Source organism: Pelobates fuscus, chromosome 5 (assembly GCF_036172605.1).
Source record: "Pelobates fuscus isolate aPelFus1 chromosome 5, aPelFus1.pri, whole genome shotgun sequence".
Lineage (NCBI taxonomy): Eukaryota > Metazoa > Chordata > Amphibia > Anura > Pelobatidae > Pelobates > Pelobates fuscus.
This window is the reverse complement of record NC_086321.1, coordinates 254,469,884-254,485,406: the sequence shown is the minus strand read 5'-3', so window position 1 is coordinate 254,485,406 and position 15,523 is coordinate 254,469,884. Positions and strand designations below refer to the sequence as shown.

The 15,523-nt window shown below is 40.4% G+C and overlaps 1 protein-coding gene across 1 annotated transcript; it reads right to left on the bottom strand.

Moving 5' to 3' along the window:
- Positions 1 to 369: 369 nt before the first annotated feature.
- RPS6 (ribosomal protein S6) lies at positions 370 to 8,143 on the bottom strand. The gene is made up of 6 exons (XM_063455225.1): positions 8,053 to 8,143; positions 7,086 to 7,217; positions 5,616 to 5,826; positions 5,050 to 5,196; positions 4,454 to 4,611; positions 370 to 507 (listed from the first exon to the last, which is right to left on the bottom strand). The coding sequence occupies exons 1-6, from the start codon at positions 8,056 to 8,058 to the stop codon at positions 412 to 414; spliced, it is 750 nt and encodes a 249-aa protein (XP_063311295.1). The 5' UTR covers positions 8,059 to 8,143; the 3' UTR covers positions 370 to 411.
- Positions 8,144 to 15,523: the final 7,380 nt, after the last annotated feature.

Sequence of the window (15,523 nt, the reverse complement as noted above, 5' to 3'; positions counted from 1 at the left end):
AAAAAAAAAAAAAAAAAAAAAAGGGATGCAAAGCAATGTTTTCAGCTGGGTATAACAATTGCCCTATTATGGAATCTGAATGTATTTTGGACATAAGCATTCACACTGCGACTACACAGCATATTCAGAGTCCATGAAAAAATATATTTGTGTTCTAGATCTTCATTTAAATTGGCACAAGTATGACCTTAAACACTATTTTACATTGAATAGTTTATCCTCAAAATCACGTTTTAATAGGTACCTTTCAGCTATTACTCAGTGATACACACCATATCAGCAAGTAATTCGTAATTTCAGCAAATTATTTCCATAAAGATAGACTTCAGAAAAAAAATTAAAAAAAAACACCACACCAAAAAAACAATGAATAGTTTACAAGATTTATTTATCTTTTTACACCATGTGGCTTTACTTCTGGCTGGATTCAGATTTGGATGTGGAGGCTCTAAGTGAAGACAGTCTACGTCTCTTGGCAATCTGCTCCTGGCGTTTCTCCTTAGCTTCCTTAAAATGAAAACCAGAACAGTTAACAAAATTAGTAGACAGAACATGGCAAAAAAAAAAGTAGAACTTGTAAATTAAAATATGGCAAGTGCAAATTGCATTCGTTTCCACAGTGATTGATTGAGATAGATATACACACGTTGTGTTTTTAGTATTTAGGAGAGTGGTAGGGGCTTCTAAGTAGTGCTTTGTGTGGACTCTGTAGTAGACTGTTTCTAAACAGAAATAAACTTGATCTAAAATAATGGTTACCCTCTCCCGACTGCCTTTGGCTATGAAGGGGATATTTGTCCACAAAATTATAAGAAGTCAGATAATACAGCAATACATTATTTTTATAAATTCTATACATTCGAAAAAGCTTTCTGTAAAAGCGAATAAAGTTTTGTAAAAAAAAAAAATAGATGAGGCACAGCTTGTGATTCTAGAGATTCTTAGAGTCTTTAAATAGCTGATTGATTTTTTTCATCAATTGTCAGTAAAGGGACATGGACTACTTTATACTATAAAAGTGGTTATGGTACCAGAGAGACAGGGGCAAGCATATGCATGTCCATCCATGTCAGCAGTGGCAGCCAGCGATAGCCAGGAAGGGTATGCCCAGACGCAAATGGGTGCAGGAATGTTTCCCTAGCACCATACCACATATAGTAATTTAATCTATAGAATATCTGGCAGTGTCTCCCTTAAGATGACTGTTATTCAAACATCAAGATTGCTGTTGCAAAGGAGTACCCAGACCCAGGGAACCACGTGACCTCCTGAAATCTACCTAGGACCATGGGAAAATAGCGGAGACTATAATCCTGCATTTACCCCCAACACAAAGACCCATAGCCGCAGTAATCAAGTAGCCCCACGCTTAATACCAACACAGAAGGTTATCTCCCCTGCCCCCACCCCCTCTTCCAGGACATTCCTGACCTCTTACCCAATGCCCCTATTCTGGCTGACCAACCCATCTGTAACACCTGCAGCCCAACGCACCTTGCAGTGACAATTTAACATATCAGCCTAGTAACCAATGTTAGAACCCAAAAAAAACTTTAAAAAAAGTCGTTATATGGGCAACTAGACCCCTGATAGTGTGGGTTGGTGCAAGGGTAGGCCCAAGACGAATGCGGCCACAACAGTTTATGTACAATGCAGAGCTGAATACAGATGTCCATATTTGACATGCTTAAATACGGAAGATTGTATACTAGTTACTTTGTCTACCTACTGTCATGTCTATATCCATCACACAAAAAAAATATATAACCCGATTGTCAAAAATAAAAATTGCCGTTGCACTTCCATACATTGCAGCTCACAATTTTTTTTTATTTTAAATAAAATTACAATAGGCTTTATAAAACAAAACAAAAAAAGGCATTTGTGGAAAAATGTCCTTACAGGGATACTAGTCACCAAAACAACTTTAACTTAATGAAGCAGTGTTAACGTATAGATCATGTCTCTGAAGTCCTCACTGTTGAATTCTGTCATTAAGGAGTTAATTCACTTTTGTTTGTTTATGCAGCCTTAGTCATCACACCTCTCCTTTGTTGTGGCAGGCTTATGCAACATATGATCATGTAATGTAACTAAACCCCCATTATTTTTACATAGGTGAGGTGTTTTTAAATAAAACTATTAAAAGCTGTGAGATTTGAAATCATTGTTTAGTAAATGAGTGCGCTGGATTGCGTATTTTGTACCTCCCCTGGCTATGACTGAAACAGCCTACATATTAAAAAATAATTTGATTTCACTTTCAGAGAGATTATTTTAAAGTGTTTATCACTTGCTTCTGCAGGGTCTAGCAAAGTATTAATAGAGCAGGAGAAATTGTCAATTTAACAGAATTTGCAATAAGGAAGTGTAAACATTAGATGACTTTACAGGAAGTCTTTGCAAGTCACATGCGGGGAGGTTTGCCTAGCGCTTCCTAAACAAAGTAATCCAACTCCTAAATGGTGGGAAATGAAGTAGTGAGACTGCATGGGCATGATCTATACAATAAAACTGCTTCATTAAGCTGCAGTTGTTTGGCAAATAGTGTTCCTGTAAGTCAACTATTTTCATTTTGAATCTACGGCAATTCACTCTTTAGTAAATAACGGTGTATAGTAAAAGGTATAGAGGGAACAGACCCCATCTCAAATGTAATATTCATACAATATAATGTATAATACATAAATACAAATTCTTCTTACTCAACTGTATACATTTGCTCTACATATAGCCAAATGTCATACGGGGTAAACTCAAGAACATTACACACAAAAAGGGCAGAATGATTCTAGGCTTCTTAAACAAAACTATAAATACAATGAAACTGTTCTCCATTATTGGTTGTTTTAAAACAAGGTTACGGACTGGTATAGTATAATTGTTACAGCTCATACAAGCAAAACGGAAAAAAAAAAAACTGCTTTGTGTTTCACTTGTCCCACACTCTTTAGATTATACAGGGAAATGGTAAAAAACAACAATTCATACTTAAAATGACTTTGGGCTTAACAATGCAGTAAGGTTGGCAACTTCCTGCATTGCTGGTGGTCCTCCCCCAAACTACAACCCACTTGGACCAGCATCACATCCCTCCTCACCAGATTGCTTCAAAGACCCTTTCCAAAGGACCCACAGGCACTACTCTTATCAAAACCCCTCAGTACCTTCACACGTCCTAAAAACAAGCTGGTGGCCACAATAGACCTGGCAACCTCCAAAGCTATAGCTGAACTCTGGGCGACTACACATATACTTCACCTACAAAGCATATACCATAAAATACAAGACAGACTTCAAATGGGCAGGATTAACTTCACAGATACGTGAAACCCCTGCTAAATTTCACAAAACATGGGACCTGTGCATTGAGGGAGACACCTCGTTGCCATGGTAGCCTCTCCTCACTAACCCACCCATCCCCCAGGTCGTCAGTGCAGTGAGTATTTGCGGAGGCCCAGACCCTCTCACCTCCTTGGCCCCAACAACCTTCACACTCGCCCATCCTTGACCAACTAATACCCACCATCACCCAGATAGGAAAGATATTATCCCACTAACAGACCCTACCACACCACCTAAACACACCAGGGTACACCCACACAGTTGTCAGTAGGTTTACACAGAACCAGAAACCCGAACAGAATTGTCGGCTCACAAAAACACCCTGGGCACATGAGACCAGCACCACCAGTGCAATGAAACTGCCCCATTTCAACAAATAGATGCCTTCCATCAAGACCAAGGCCACCACCCCAAAAGGTGACCCTGGTCACAACAAAGCTACATACTACCTGATGGTTACACCTCCTAACACCACATTCCCGTTAAAAGATTTTATTGTTAACTTTGTTGTACTGGTCTACGATGTAAACCCCCCGTTTTGCAAATGTATTGACTTTGTTGATAACGAAAAAACAAAATAAAGAACTTTTTTTTTTTTTTTTTAAATCAATTGTGGTTTGAAATTTCCTTCATGCTGTATTTTTGTTTTATTAATCATTGAAGGAACACTCCAGTTCACTAAAGCTCTTTAGATGAATGAAAAGCTGCGCCGCCACCCCCCTCCATCCCCTGAAATGGGGTCAGTGTACTCAGATTATAACCACTACAGTGGGCTGAAGAGGTTATGATGCATCAATTATCCCTCTAACAAAAGGTTGAGAAATATTTTCTCCAATAAAAATTGGAAGAAAGCTTGCATCAAAGTGTAAATGAAAAGCAGTTTTATGAGATTGGGCAGCATAATGAAACTATTCATCAAGAGGTGAAAAACTGCCATTTTAATACTCAACATAAATGTGTTACCTGTGTGTCTTATTTTCCACATTGTCCAATTTTGGACCTTAGGGGGAACATGGTCTGGCACAATAAACATAACATTGCTGGTGCATAATTCTGCAATAGGATTGCACTCAGATATTTAACATTTCCTTTTAAAAAGATAAAATACCTTTGTTCTTTTAGCCAAGAGTTTGGCATAGTCAGATGCTTCCTCCTTGTTCTTCTGTGTACGCTGCTTCTTCAGAGCAATGCGTCTGCGCTTGTGCTGCAGCACTCTAGGGGTTACAAGACGCTGGATCTTGGGGGCCTTGGTCCTGGGCTTCTTCCCTGTACAAAAGGAACACTGTTATTGACTATTGCACAGCCAGATACAAAAATTTATGGCATCAGCCAACGTGTCTAAAAAGGTTTGCAAGTCACCACAAAAAATATATATAATAAAATAAATAAAAATGTGGAGACCATTTAGGTTCAAAGAGCTAAACTTGGTAGAAGAACACCTCAGATGTCTGATTAAAATGTGACAGGGCTTGTTCATAGAAATGTAGATTTTGATGAAATGCTGTGCGTTCGGAGTGTTTCTCTAACAGTCCCATTTTTAAAGTGATTACACAGACACTTTCAAATATGTTTAAAGTTTTCCTTGGGTATTTTGTTTATCTTTCTTTATTATAGCTACTATTTACATGACGAGTAAAAACACCTGTTAAATAAAAAATAAAAAGACACTTCACGAATTCACTCACACAGTATCCCAAAACATACCATCCTTGTTCAGTGGTTTTCTAACCACATACTGACGAACATCATCTTCTTTTGAGAGATTGAAGAGCTTGCGGATCCTGCTGGCCCTTTTGGGACCTAGACGACGGGGAACTGTTTTGTCTGTAAGGCCAGGGATGTCTTTCTCACCTAAAACACACAAAGAAAGGATAAACAGTAACCAACATGAATATTGGAGCTACAAAATGTAAGTGTTGTAGATAAAAGTAAAATGTTTGATATGGGGAATAATTTGCAGAGCCTACAATTACCAGCAGACTGAAATCAAAAACATCTAACAGAATATGGTGATTTCTATAAACCACTTAAATAAAAGTCAACAATGAATTGTATAGATGTTTTCATCTTTTGTTAACCATGATTTTGTTTTTTCTTTTAATTTTCAACAGCAGAAAAGTGACCATTTCCTCATAAGGGGAAAATTTATTTCAGTCATATTACATTTAGTATATGATTGCAAGTAGAGAATTAATAGACAGGGATCAGATTTCACAGTTGTGACAGCAATTAAAAATACAATCTTAGATTAACGAAAGTAGAATTCTCACCTTTTCTGACAATAACCAAGTTCAACACACTCAAGTTTGCATCAACAATGCAGCCACGCACAGACTTGCGCTTGCGTTCTCCAGTTCTCCTGGGGCGGTAGCAGGAGTGTCCCTTGCTCAAAAGAAGACGCACACGGCCATGGGTGAGCACTCCCTGTTTCATTGGGAAGCCCTGCTTATCGTTACCACCGCTGATACGTACAACATATCCCTGTAGGTGAATAGAATGCGAAATTCTTCATTCTAACAAGGTATGAAGGATTAACAAATCTAGCCAATAAATGAGCTGAAACACTAGAGAGTCTATGTACAAAATATCGACTGCAGAGGTGGATGGTGCTACCATTAGACTGCAATTATGCACAGGGTAACTACTTGCGCCAGTCCCCAATTTGATAACTTATGATTAACCCTAGAATTATCAATAAAGATGCAGAGGTCAAAATATGAGAAATAAAATCTGTCTGCTCACACACACTTAATGAATAGTGTTTAAACCTGGTAAGAGTTGGTAAAATGCAAGAGTTTGAACTTTCACTGTGTGAGACCAATTCAGACTGGAAGGAAGGAGGGTGCTCAACACAGCACAGTAACTGTGAAACGGTGTGTAAATACTTAGACAAATCACTGGCAACATAAATACTAAAATGCAGTCCCTTTAAGATGACATCACACTTTAGTGGCACACAATTGTTGCTAAAACCAAGGACCAACACTAAAGACTATTGCATGTTTCACTTAAAGGAACACTCCAAACAAGTAAAACGCTTTAGCTTGCTGAAATGCTCTATATGTGAAGAGTGTGTCCACCCTCCCCACACAAGTGTTAAATGTCTGAATTCGAGTTCTGAATGAATTGTCTTGAATGCATGACAATTCAGATTTTAGAAAACAATTTCCTCAAAGAGAGAAAGAAAATGGTATTTGGCAGCAGATAGAGATAGATATATATTTCCCAAGTAAGTGGATTAATCTCATAAGAGCAAGCATTAGGCTGCTAGAGTGGGACCTGCCAAGAATGGGGTACTTTGATGCAGTTGGCAGGCTTATGCAATGTATGATCATATAATGTAACCAAACCCCCATTATTTTTTACCTAGGTGAGGTGTTTTTAAATAGTACTATTTAGGATTTGAAATCACTGTTTAGTTAATAAGAGAGTACACTGGTTTGTGTAATTAATATATATATATATATATATATATATATATATATATATATATATATATATATATATATATACACACACACATACACAGAATCCCTTGCAGTAGTGAGAGCACTGTCTTATGGCTTGACTGGTGTGTGTATTTGTGTTTAGCACTGCATTAACTATCCACTTCAGATGGAAGGGGTTTTCATCCACATTTTTTTCACCCACCCCAACTCTTGGTATGTACACACACACATATATTTATTTTATAGATAGAGATACATGTATAACAAAAACCTATATGTACAGCATCTTACCTTCCATTCTTCACCCAAAGGATCAGCGGAAACCTCCGTGGCCATACGCTTTTCATAGAAAGTACGTAGCTTGCGCTCATCATCAACTTCAATGAGCTTCTGGCAGCCAGTGGCTGGGAAAGAGATATTGAGCTGCAAGCAGCAGTGAAAAAAAAACAAGAACTATATAATATGCTCAAAAGGATACCACAAGTCAGTTATGCAGTCATTCATAACAGGAAAAAAAAATCCCTTTGTTTTGATGTTAAATGTACACAATTATTTCAGAGACAGTAAAAAGTTAAACCCCATAGCTTCAGACCAATGTATACAGCAGTCATTAACATTAATCATCATCTACAGGGTGGACCATAAGTCCATACCCATCCAGCACACAGATACACTGGATACATAACATAAGGTAAGGACTTATGGTGTACCCTGTACAAACACCACAACATTAAAATGTACATGAAACCAAGTTGTGCTAAATGAATGCTTCATATTAAAAACTAAGCATTGGAAGGTGTGTACATAACATACACTAAGCCTAGAGCAGACTGACACTACATATAGAGTAACATACACAGATATACAAAGCATGCAGAGTTCCAGAGCTTTAACTCACACAGTGCTGAAGCCAGACACCCTGTGACAGAGTTACATACAGGGTACCATATAGCAGAGCAATGGACCCACCTCGCTATAATGCCATTACGGTGAATGAGAAAGCAGCATTGTAACCCCATACAGTGCTCATATTACACAGCCCAGGCACGTTCCCCAGGCCAGGCCGCCGCCATGTCTCCCAATCCAGGTCCCGGCTGCAGTCTCCTTGCAATCCGGCTCCATCCGGCACCTGGGGGGCCATGAGATTCGCTAACATAGCTCCAGCCCCTGCCCCACACTCAGTCCCGCATGCCCCCGCCGATATTGTCTACAGAAAGCAGCCCCGAAGTTATGTTTAATAGAGTTAGCGCCGGCTCACCTTCATGGCCGCCAACCAGTCTGTCTCGGATACCCCGCCGGAAAGAGGCCGAATTTCCGCGCAACGAGTTCACATAAGGGAGGGGGAGGCGGTAGTGATGTCAGAGTTGGCTAGTGCAACAGCGCCATCTGCCGGTGGGAGGACACCCAGAAAACCAAAAATCCTGCACACAGCTGGCTAGGGTTTATTCACTAAATGTAAATAAATACATATCCACTAAACAGTAGGGAATTGAAAACAAACTAGAGTCACAGCTTGGCTAGTTTAGCCTGAATTTTACTATTCAGATTTTAATTCACTACAATTTAGAGTATCACCAGGGTGAATTTACTTATTTATTTTATTACGTATAAAACTTTTACTCTATGTTTATACATTACTTTTTTTTTTTTTTTTTTTAATGTCATTTTGGTAATGTGCCAAAATAATTAATCTGTCTGACACTTTTTATTTATTTTTCATATTTTTTTGCCACATTTTTTGTCCTGATGACTAGTCACAAAATAATGCCAGAGAAAAAGCAAATAACATCAATTTTTCAATTCAAGAAAGACAGCCATATCACGCCAGGCAGGTTCGGTTCCATAATGAGGCGTAAAATTCCTTAACTACGATTAAAGTTCCCATCAGAACCTGTTTTAAATTGCTCCATTCCTCCCCATCGTTCTGATCAAACCGGATTTTCAAGGAGCTCCAGCTGGTGCATTGAGATATTTTTGGGATAACTGTTTTGCTGATGGTGTCTCCCAGTTCTGGAAAAATGTTGAAACTTTACTTGAAGGATTTTTTTATTCCATAAACATAAAGGCAGAGCGTAAAAGAATCAAACTGCCATAAAAAACTGTCTAAAAAGGGAGCATTGTATTTTTATAACCTCCCCCCCAATAGTATCTCCTTATTTACAAAGTGTGCCCTCGTTATGCCTGGATTGAACTGTTTTATGTACTTTTTCATAAGAAACAGTGTTACCTGAAAAAAGTACCTATCAGAACATATTGTAGGTTATTTTCCGTGTTTTTTTAAATTCTGTAATTTTAGAGAAGTGGCAGGATTTTCGATATTAGTTTTACTTATAACTATATGTAACAAATATGTATTTGAGAAGCATGAAAATTAAATGTAGAAATCCACACTTCTTTATCACTCGACCGGGTGCCTCCATCTTTAATCCCCAGTCATTGTCATAAACTGCTCTGTGCTTGCACTGGGCAGTCAGCTTAGAGAAAGCATACAGAGGACAAATAAAAATAAAAAAAGTTTCTATTTCTTCTCTTCATTTTCAATGTTTGCTCTGGTTTCGCGTTGTCTAAATTGGATTATGAAGTAACCTGTAAAATCGCCACTCCTGCAACCTGTAAAAGAAGACATCTCATCATAATGTTAAAATGTTTTAGTTGATTTCTAATGTTTTATTCACTTATATAAATTCCAGAGAGGTTTATTAACAACCCACTGTGACAAACGCTCCTTTCCACGAATGTTTGCCACGGACTCCTGGAGGAGTGTGGAAGCCGGCCTCCTGCCCACCGACTATGGTCCAGGTCTGAGAGCTCCCAGGACTGTGTGTCATCCAGTCCCTGGGAAGAAATAGAGCTAGTTCCCTATCCTGTTCAAGGACAGAGAGGCTCCAGGAGGACCTCTGTCAAGCCACTGCGAATGGGGCAGAAGCGCTGAGGTTTCCCCCAGTTCCAGCTTGGAAGCGGTTCTTGGCGGAGGTACTCAGCTGGGGTACAGGGGGCTCCACTACACCCACTGTATATAAACATTAGGTTTATTCCCTAAACTGTGAATTGTGGAAAATGGTCAAGTGAATTTCACAATTTAATCAACATACATTTATAACAAAATCACATCAAAAGGTGCCCTTTTATAGAAATATGCCATATAGTGTGTTAGGTTTTTTTTTTTTTAATATATATTGGCACTGTTAGCATTAGAGATAGCTAGTGTTGGCTTGGTTCCAAGTCCAGGTGCCCTCGAAGGCAGAGAATAGAAGGATTTTTACAGTGCCGTTTGTAGGTATAGTTCTGCTACGCTCTTACTTGAGTACCTTTTGGAACACTTGACAATGGCACTCAGGGTTAGTGGTCAGGGAGAACGCTCATTACTATGTTGGTGTAATTAGACAGGAGCATTTTTTTGGCAATTAGATGTGCCTTCTCTAACACTACTTAGTTGAGGTTCCCCTTTCCTTCTGTATGGTTTAACAAGCCTGCATCATTGTTACTGCAGGTCTTGTTACTGTTTCCATATTATATTATATCAGCTGAGGAAATAAGATTTTTCTAAAAATTTGCCAATTCTGTCTCCTAATTCTACACTACAGCTTGCTATAGAGCCAGCATTACTCCCAGACTTTATCCTTCTTTGGGGATTTGGTCTCTATATCTACTCTGACCAGACAGTTGCACCTCCTTAGAATTATTGTATACATTTTCATGTTTGGTTATCCTTGTCTTTTGTTATATCTGTAAATATTTGGTTACATGAGATTGAGCTCTATTATCTCTTTGATTTTATGTCCATGTTGGTACTGGTACATTGTTTACCACTACTTTGCTCATTCACTATTTTTTTTAAAGAATTCTAATAAAGGTTAAGTTTTAAATCAATTTTGTTGCTACTCTATGGTCAGGGCATTAGTCTTCCCTTTTGTTTGCTCCATACACTATTGGGTTTATTCCCTTTACTGCCCTCTGACCTTTTCTGATATTGTTTCTGCATTTTCTCTCCCACCCTTTCTCTAATAATAATGTATATTTACTTATTATTTTGTTGATTATGTGTATTGATTATGTGTATTGGTCATTCTAGTCCAAATAGGGAATTTGGACTAGAATTGCAATTCCCTAGTCAATTCCTGGTTCAGTGAATAACAGTTAGTACATTGTGTAAGATTATGCCAGTTGTAAAATTATGCCAGTTGCCCTACATCTGTTTCAAAAGATCATGCTTGGAAATAACCTAATTAAAATGTCTAGATTTTGTCTTTTTTTGTGGAATGATGAAAAAAATTAAAAAAAACAATCAAACAAAAAACTAACTTGAGATGCATATCCTTTGTTGGGTAGCTAGTAACTCACACATCAACTGAGTTATAACATCCCTTTAACTGATATACCCCCCAATGCCTTGGACTGTACCTCCCAATTTGGGAAATATGTGTCTACCCTATGTTTTGTGTGTGTGTCAATTAGGTGTCTAGCAGTGTGTATCTGTCTATATGTGTGTCTGGATCTATGTGCATCTGTTTTATTCCATACTTATAAAACTGTGTGTGTGAGTGTATCTTTGCCCATGTTTGTGTATAACTTGTGTTTAACCCACCTCCAAGTTCTAGAACTGGTCCTGAATAGACAAGCCTTAAAGGAACGCTATAGGGTCAGGAAAGCAAACATGTATTCCTGAGTTTATAGTGTTAAAACCTCCATCTAGCCCCCCCAGAACTCCTCTTGCCCCCCTCCCTAAATGCCCCTCTCAAGCTGGTTTTAGCTCATCTAGTGCCATTACAGAGAAAACATATCTGAAGCATATCAAACTGGTCCCACTCGTACGGGCATCCAGATCCGAAATGCCAGCAAGTTCCCTCTGCACGAAAGATACAGCAACCCCAGACAATCTTTCAACCTTGTAAGGTATCATCAGTGAGATACAGGCAATATCCCTCTAGGCACCGTGAGAAGGGGTCCATGTCTGGATTGCCCTTTAGCCTTAAGGAGAGAAAACAAGTAGCAATAGAGGTGAGAACGGACAACAGCTCAATTAATGTGCCCTTCGGTGGGTCCCCGCTTAGATCTCAACCCCTTGCTCAAGGTGCCTAGAGGGATATTGGCTATACCTCACTGATGATACTTTACAAGATTGAAACGACCGTTTGGGGTTGCTGTATCTCTCGTTCTGAGGGAACTTGGGGGCATTTCTGATCTGGACTGACCGTACAGGTGGGAACAGTCTGATATGCTTCAGATATGTTCTATCTGTAATGACACTATATGAGCTAAAATCAGCTTGAGATCTGAGCGGGGACCCACCGAAGGGCAGGCTAATTGAGCTGTTGTCTGTTCTCACCTATTTTGCACAATGATCATTTCAGTGATTAGATGTGTTCATGGCATTTCCAGTCTGTATGTGCAAGGTTTTCGTATGAAATGCTGCACATACAGAGTTTAAACCCTCACCTCATCATTGGGACAACCAGAATTCTAGGCTGGCTCATGTCAATTCTGTGCAACCTTAATTTCACAGAATTGTAGGGCTGACTCTCTCAGCAATTTATTAGTGAGGTTATCGGGTTCTGGCTTCTGCAGCTGTGCAGAAGCTAAACACAGGGCCAGATTAAGAGCACAGTGAGCCTGGTGCTGACAGAATTGTAGGGCTGACTCTCTCAGCAATTTATTAGTGAGGTTATCGGGTTCTGGCTTCTGCAGCTGTGCAGAAGCTAAACACAGGGCCAGATTAAGAGCACAGTGAGCCTGGTGCTGAAAATTATGATGGGCCTAATTACAAAATCTTATTGACCAAAAACACTAAAACAGTCCTACCTCCTAAGCATCATGTATCTGATGGAGATGGTGCTGAAGGGAAACTCATAGGATGCAGCTATGAGAAAACACATACCCTATGCTAATCTCACGCTTTCATCTTTCAAGTAAACCCATACCCCATAACAGTAAAGCAGGAAGTCTATGTACGGGGTAAAACTGTGGGCCACTGACACAAATCACATAACCAGAACTGCCGAAAGGGGCGAACAAACATAAAAAGGGGCATGTCTGTGTCCCCATGTCTCCCAGTCCCATAGTGTCACTAGGACACTAGGGGACATTGAGAGACATTGGGACACTGGGAGAAATGGGGACACTGAGATACTAGGGAACAGTGGGAGACCTGGGGACACTGAGACTATTGGGGAAACTGGGAAACATGAGGACACTGGGTGACTTTGAGACACGAGGGGACACTGGGAGACATGGGGCACTGAGACACTGTGATACATAGGGGACACTGTGATATATAGGGGACACTGGAGACTTGATAAAGACCTGGGTACAGGTCAAAACGTTGCGGTGTCCAATAAACCTGCTTAAATCTATCACAGTGAGTGCCTGAGATTTATTCTTTTATACTAGGGGACAGTGAGACACTGGGGACACTAGGAGACATTGAAACACTGAGACACTGGGAGACTAGGGGACTTTGGGAGACTAGGAAACACTGAGACACTACGGACACTGGTACACTACAGACACTGAGAGACACCAGGGACACTGGGAGACATGGGGGTACTGAGATACTAGGGACACTGGCTGGGAGACATGGGGACACTGGGAGTGACCCATGTCTCCCAGGTCTCAAAGTCGCCCAGTGTCCCCATGTCTCCCAGTGTACCCTAGTGTCTCAGTGTCCTCATGTCACCCAGTGTCCCTTAGTGTTTGTATCCCCATGTCTCCCAGTGTCCCGATGTCACTAGGACACTCGGGGACACATAGAGACATTGGGACACTGTGAGACATGGGGACACTGAGACACTGGGAGAGACATGGGGGCACTGAGATACATGGGGACACTGAGAGACTAGGGGACACTGAGAGACTAGGGACACAGACACTAGGGACACAGAGACAGTGTCCCCAAGTCTCTCACTGTCCCCATGTCGCGCAGGCTCAGAGATGCTGTCTGGATTCTCTGTGAAGAGCTGCTCCCACACGGATCAGTGAGTGTAGAGAGGCAGGGAGGGAGATGCTGTAACTTAACATAAGAAATACATGAGAAATATCTGGTAACCCTAAGAGTAGTGTGTAAAAAAAAAATATATATATATATATTTTAAACTCAATGGGCCTATTCCATGGACTTGGGCCTGGAGCTGCAGCTCCATCAGCCCCTATGTTAATCCGGCCCTGGCTAAACACATATCATCAAGCCACCATGGACCCTCAAAAGCCAGCTAGGACTAAGGTTAGGAGGCAAACCATTGTTATTCAGTTTTACGCATTTCTGGGGAACTGGGCTAGTGTACACTTGGCATATACAGAGGACTGTAGTTGTTATAATGCTCAGAGTAATCATTTAACTACTCTTTTTCCATCTTTTTATTTTTCCATTTAATTTGTGGTTGTTTTTTTTTTGTTGACAAATGCATTGCTTCAAACATATTAAAACAGAAAAAGTTAAATGTTTCCCTTTTATCTTGTGACAAATCGTTCCACTACTGTCACGTTGGTGAGTTTTCTGTGACCAGCAAGCAGCTGTCAAGCCTGTCATATTCTTCATTTTTTTTTTTTTTTTTTTTTTTATAAATAACATTTATTCCATGACTCTCACCATCATTTTTGCTCCATTAATGATTACTAGACTGTAGAGGAACTTATTTCTCTACCATAAGTCCATTTTACTCATTCATTGTCTGCAAATGTGCTGCAAATGTCAGCTACCCTCAACATGTCATACAGTAAAAGAGGTTTCATAAGGTCATACCATGCCTACAGTCAGAGACAGGGAAGGAGTGAGTTTTCCTATTTCACTGTCAGCATCAGTGGTGTATTTAGGATTTGTGCTGCCCTAGGCAGGACGGTGCTCGGGCAGCCACCCCCACCCCAATTAAAATTTCCCCCACACCTTCCTGTCAAGGCCGCACTTTGACTGACAGACGCTCCCACACTGACAGACGCACACACACTGACAGATGCACACTCTCACTGACAGACGCACGGACTCACTGACAGACACATACACACTCACAGACAGACACACAAACACACACACATTCACTCACAGACACACACATAAACACTTACAGACACACACACATACACACTTACAGACACATACACACACTTACAGACACATGCACACACACACATACACACTTACAGACACATACACAAATACACTTACAGACACATGCACACACACACATACACACTTACAGACACATACACAAATACACTTACAGACACACACACACATATACACATAGACACAGACACACACACACATTCACTCACAGACACACACATTCACTTAGACATACACACACAAACACACACACACAAACACACATTCACATAGACACTCACACAAAAACATTCACTTATACATACACACTCACAGACACACACACACACGCATTTCCACCAACACTCACAAACTAATATTTTTACATTTTATTTTAAATCCCCCTAGCCGCCATGGGAGAGCTGGAGAGGATTGCTTACCTGCAGTCCAGTTTGGCTGCTGGGGGGGCAGGCAGGGGGCGGACAGGCTGAGTAGGCGGAGCTTAGTGATGACAGGAGCTGGTCTGACGTCAAATTCTGGCTCCCGGGTTCAATAAGCGGCGCTGAGGGAGCTGAGCAGGAAGGGCTCAGGTGAGTATGCTCTCTCGCTTCCCGCTGCCCACCTTGGGGGGGCTCAAAAGTGGCCAGTCAGTCAGCTCTTGAGCCCCCCAGGACACGAGGCAAGGCAAGATATC

What these genes read in the sequence shown, in the direction of transcription:
- RPS6 (XM_063455225.1), bottom strand. An exon ending in CTTGGTTATTGTCAGAAAAG is followed by an intron (nt 5,197 to 5,615) that starts GTGAGAATTCTA and finishes TGTGTGTTTTAG; the next exon opens with GTGAGAAAGACATCCCTGGC. An exon ending in TCTTGGCTAAAAGAACAAAG is followed by an intron (nt 508 to 4,453) that starts GTATTTTATCTT and finishes TTTCATTTTAAG; the next exon opens with GAAGCTAAGGAGAAACGCCA.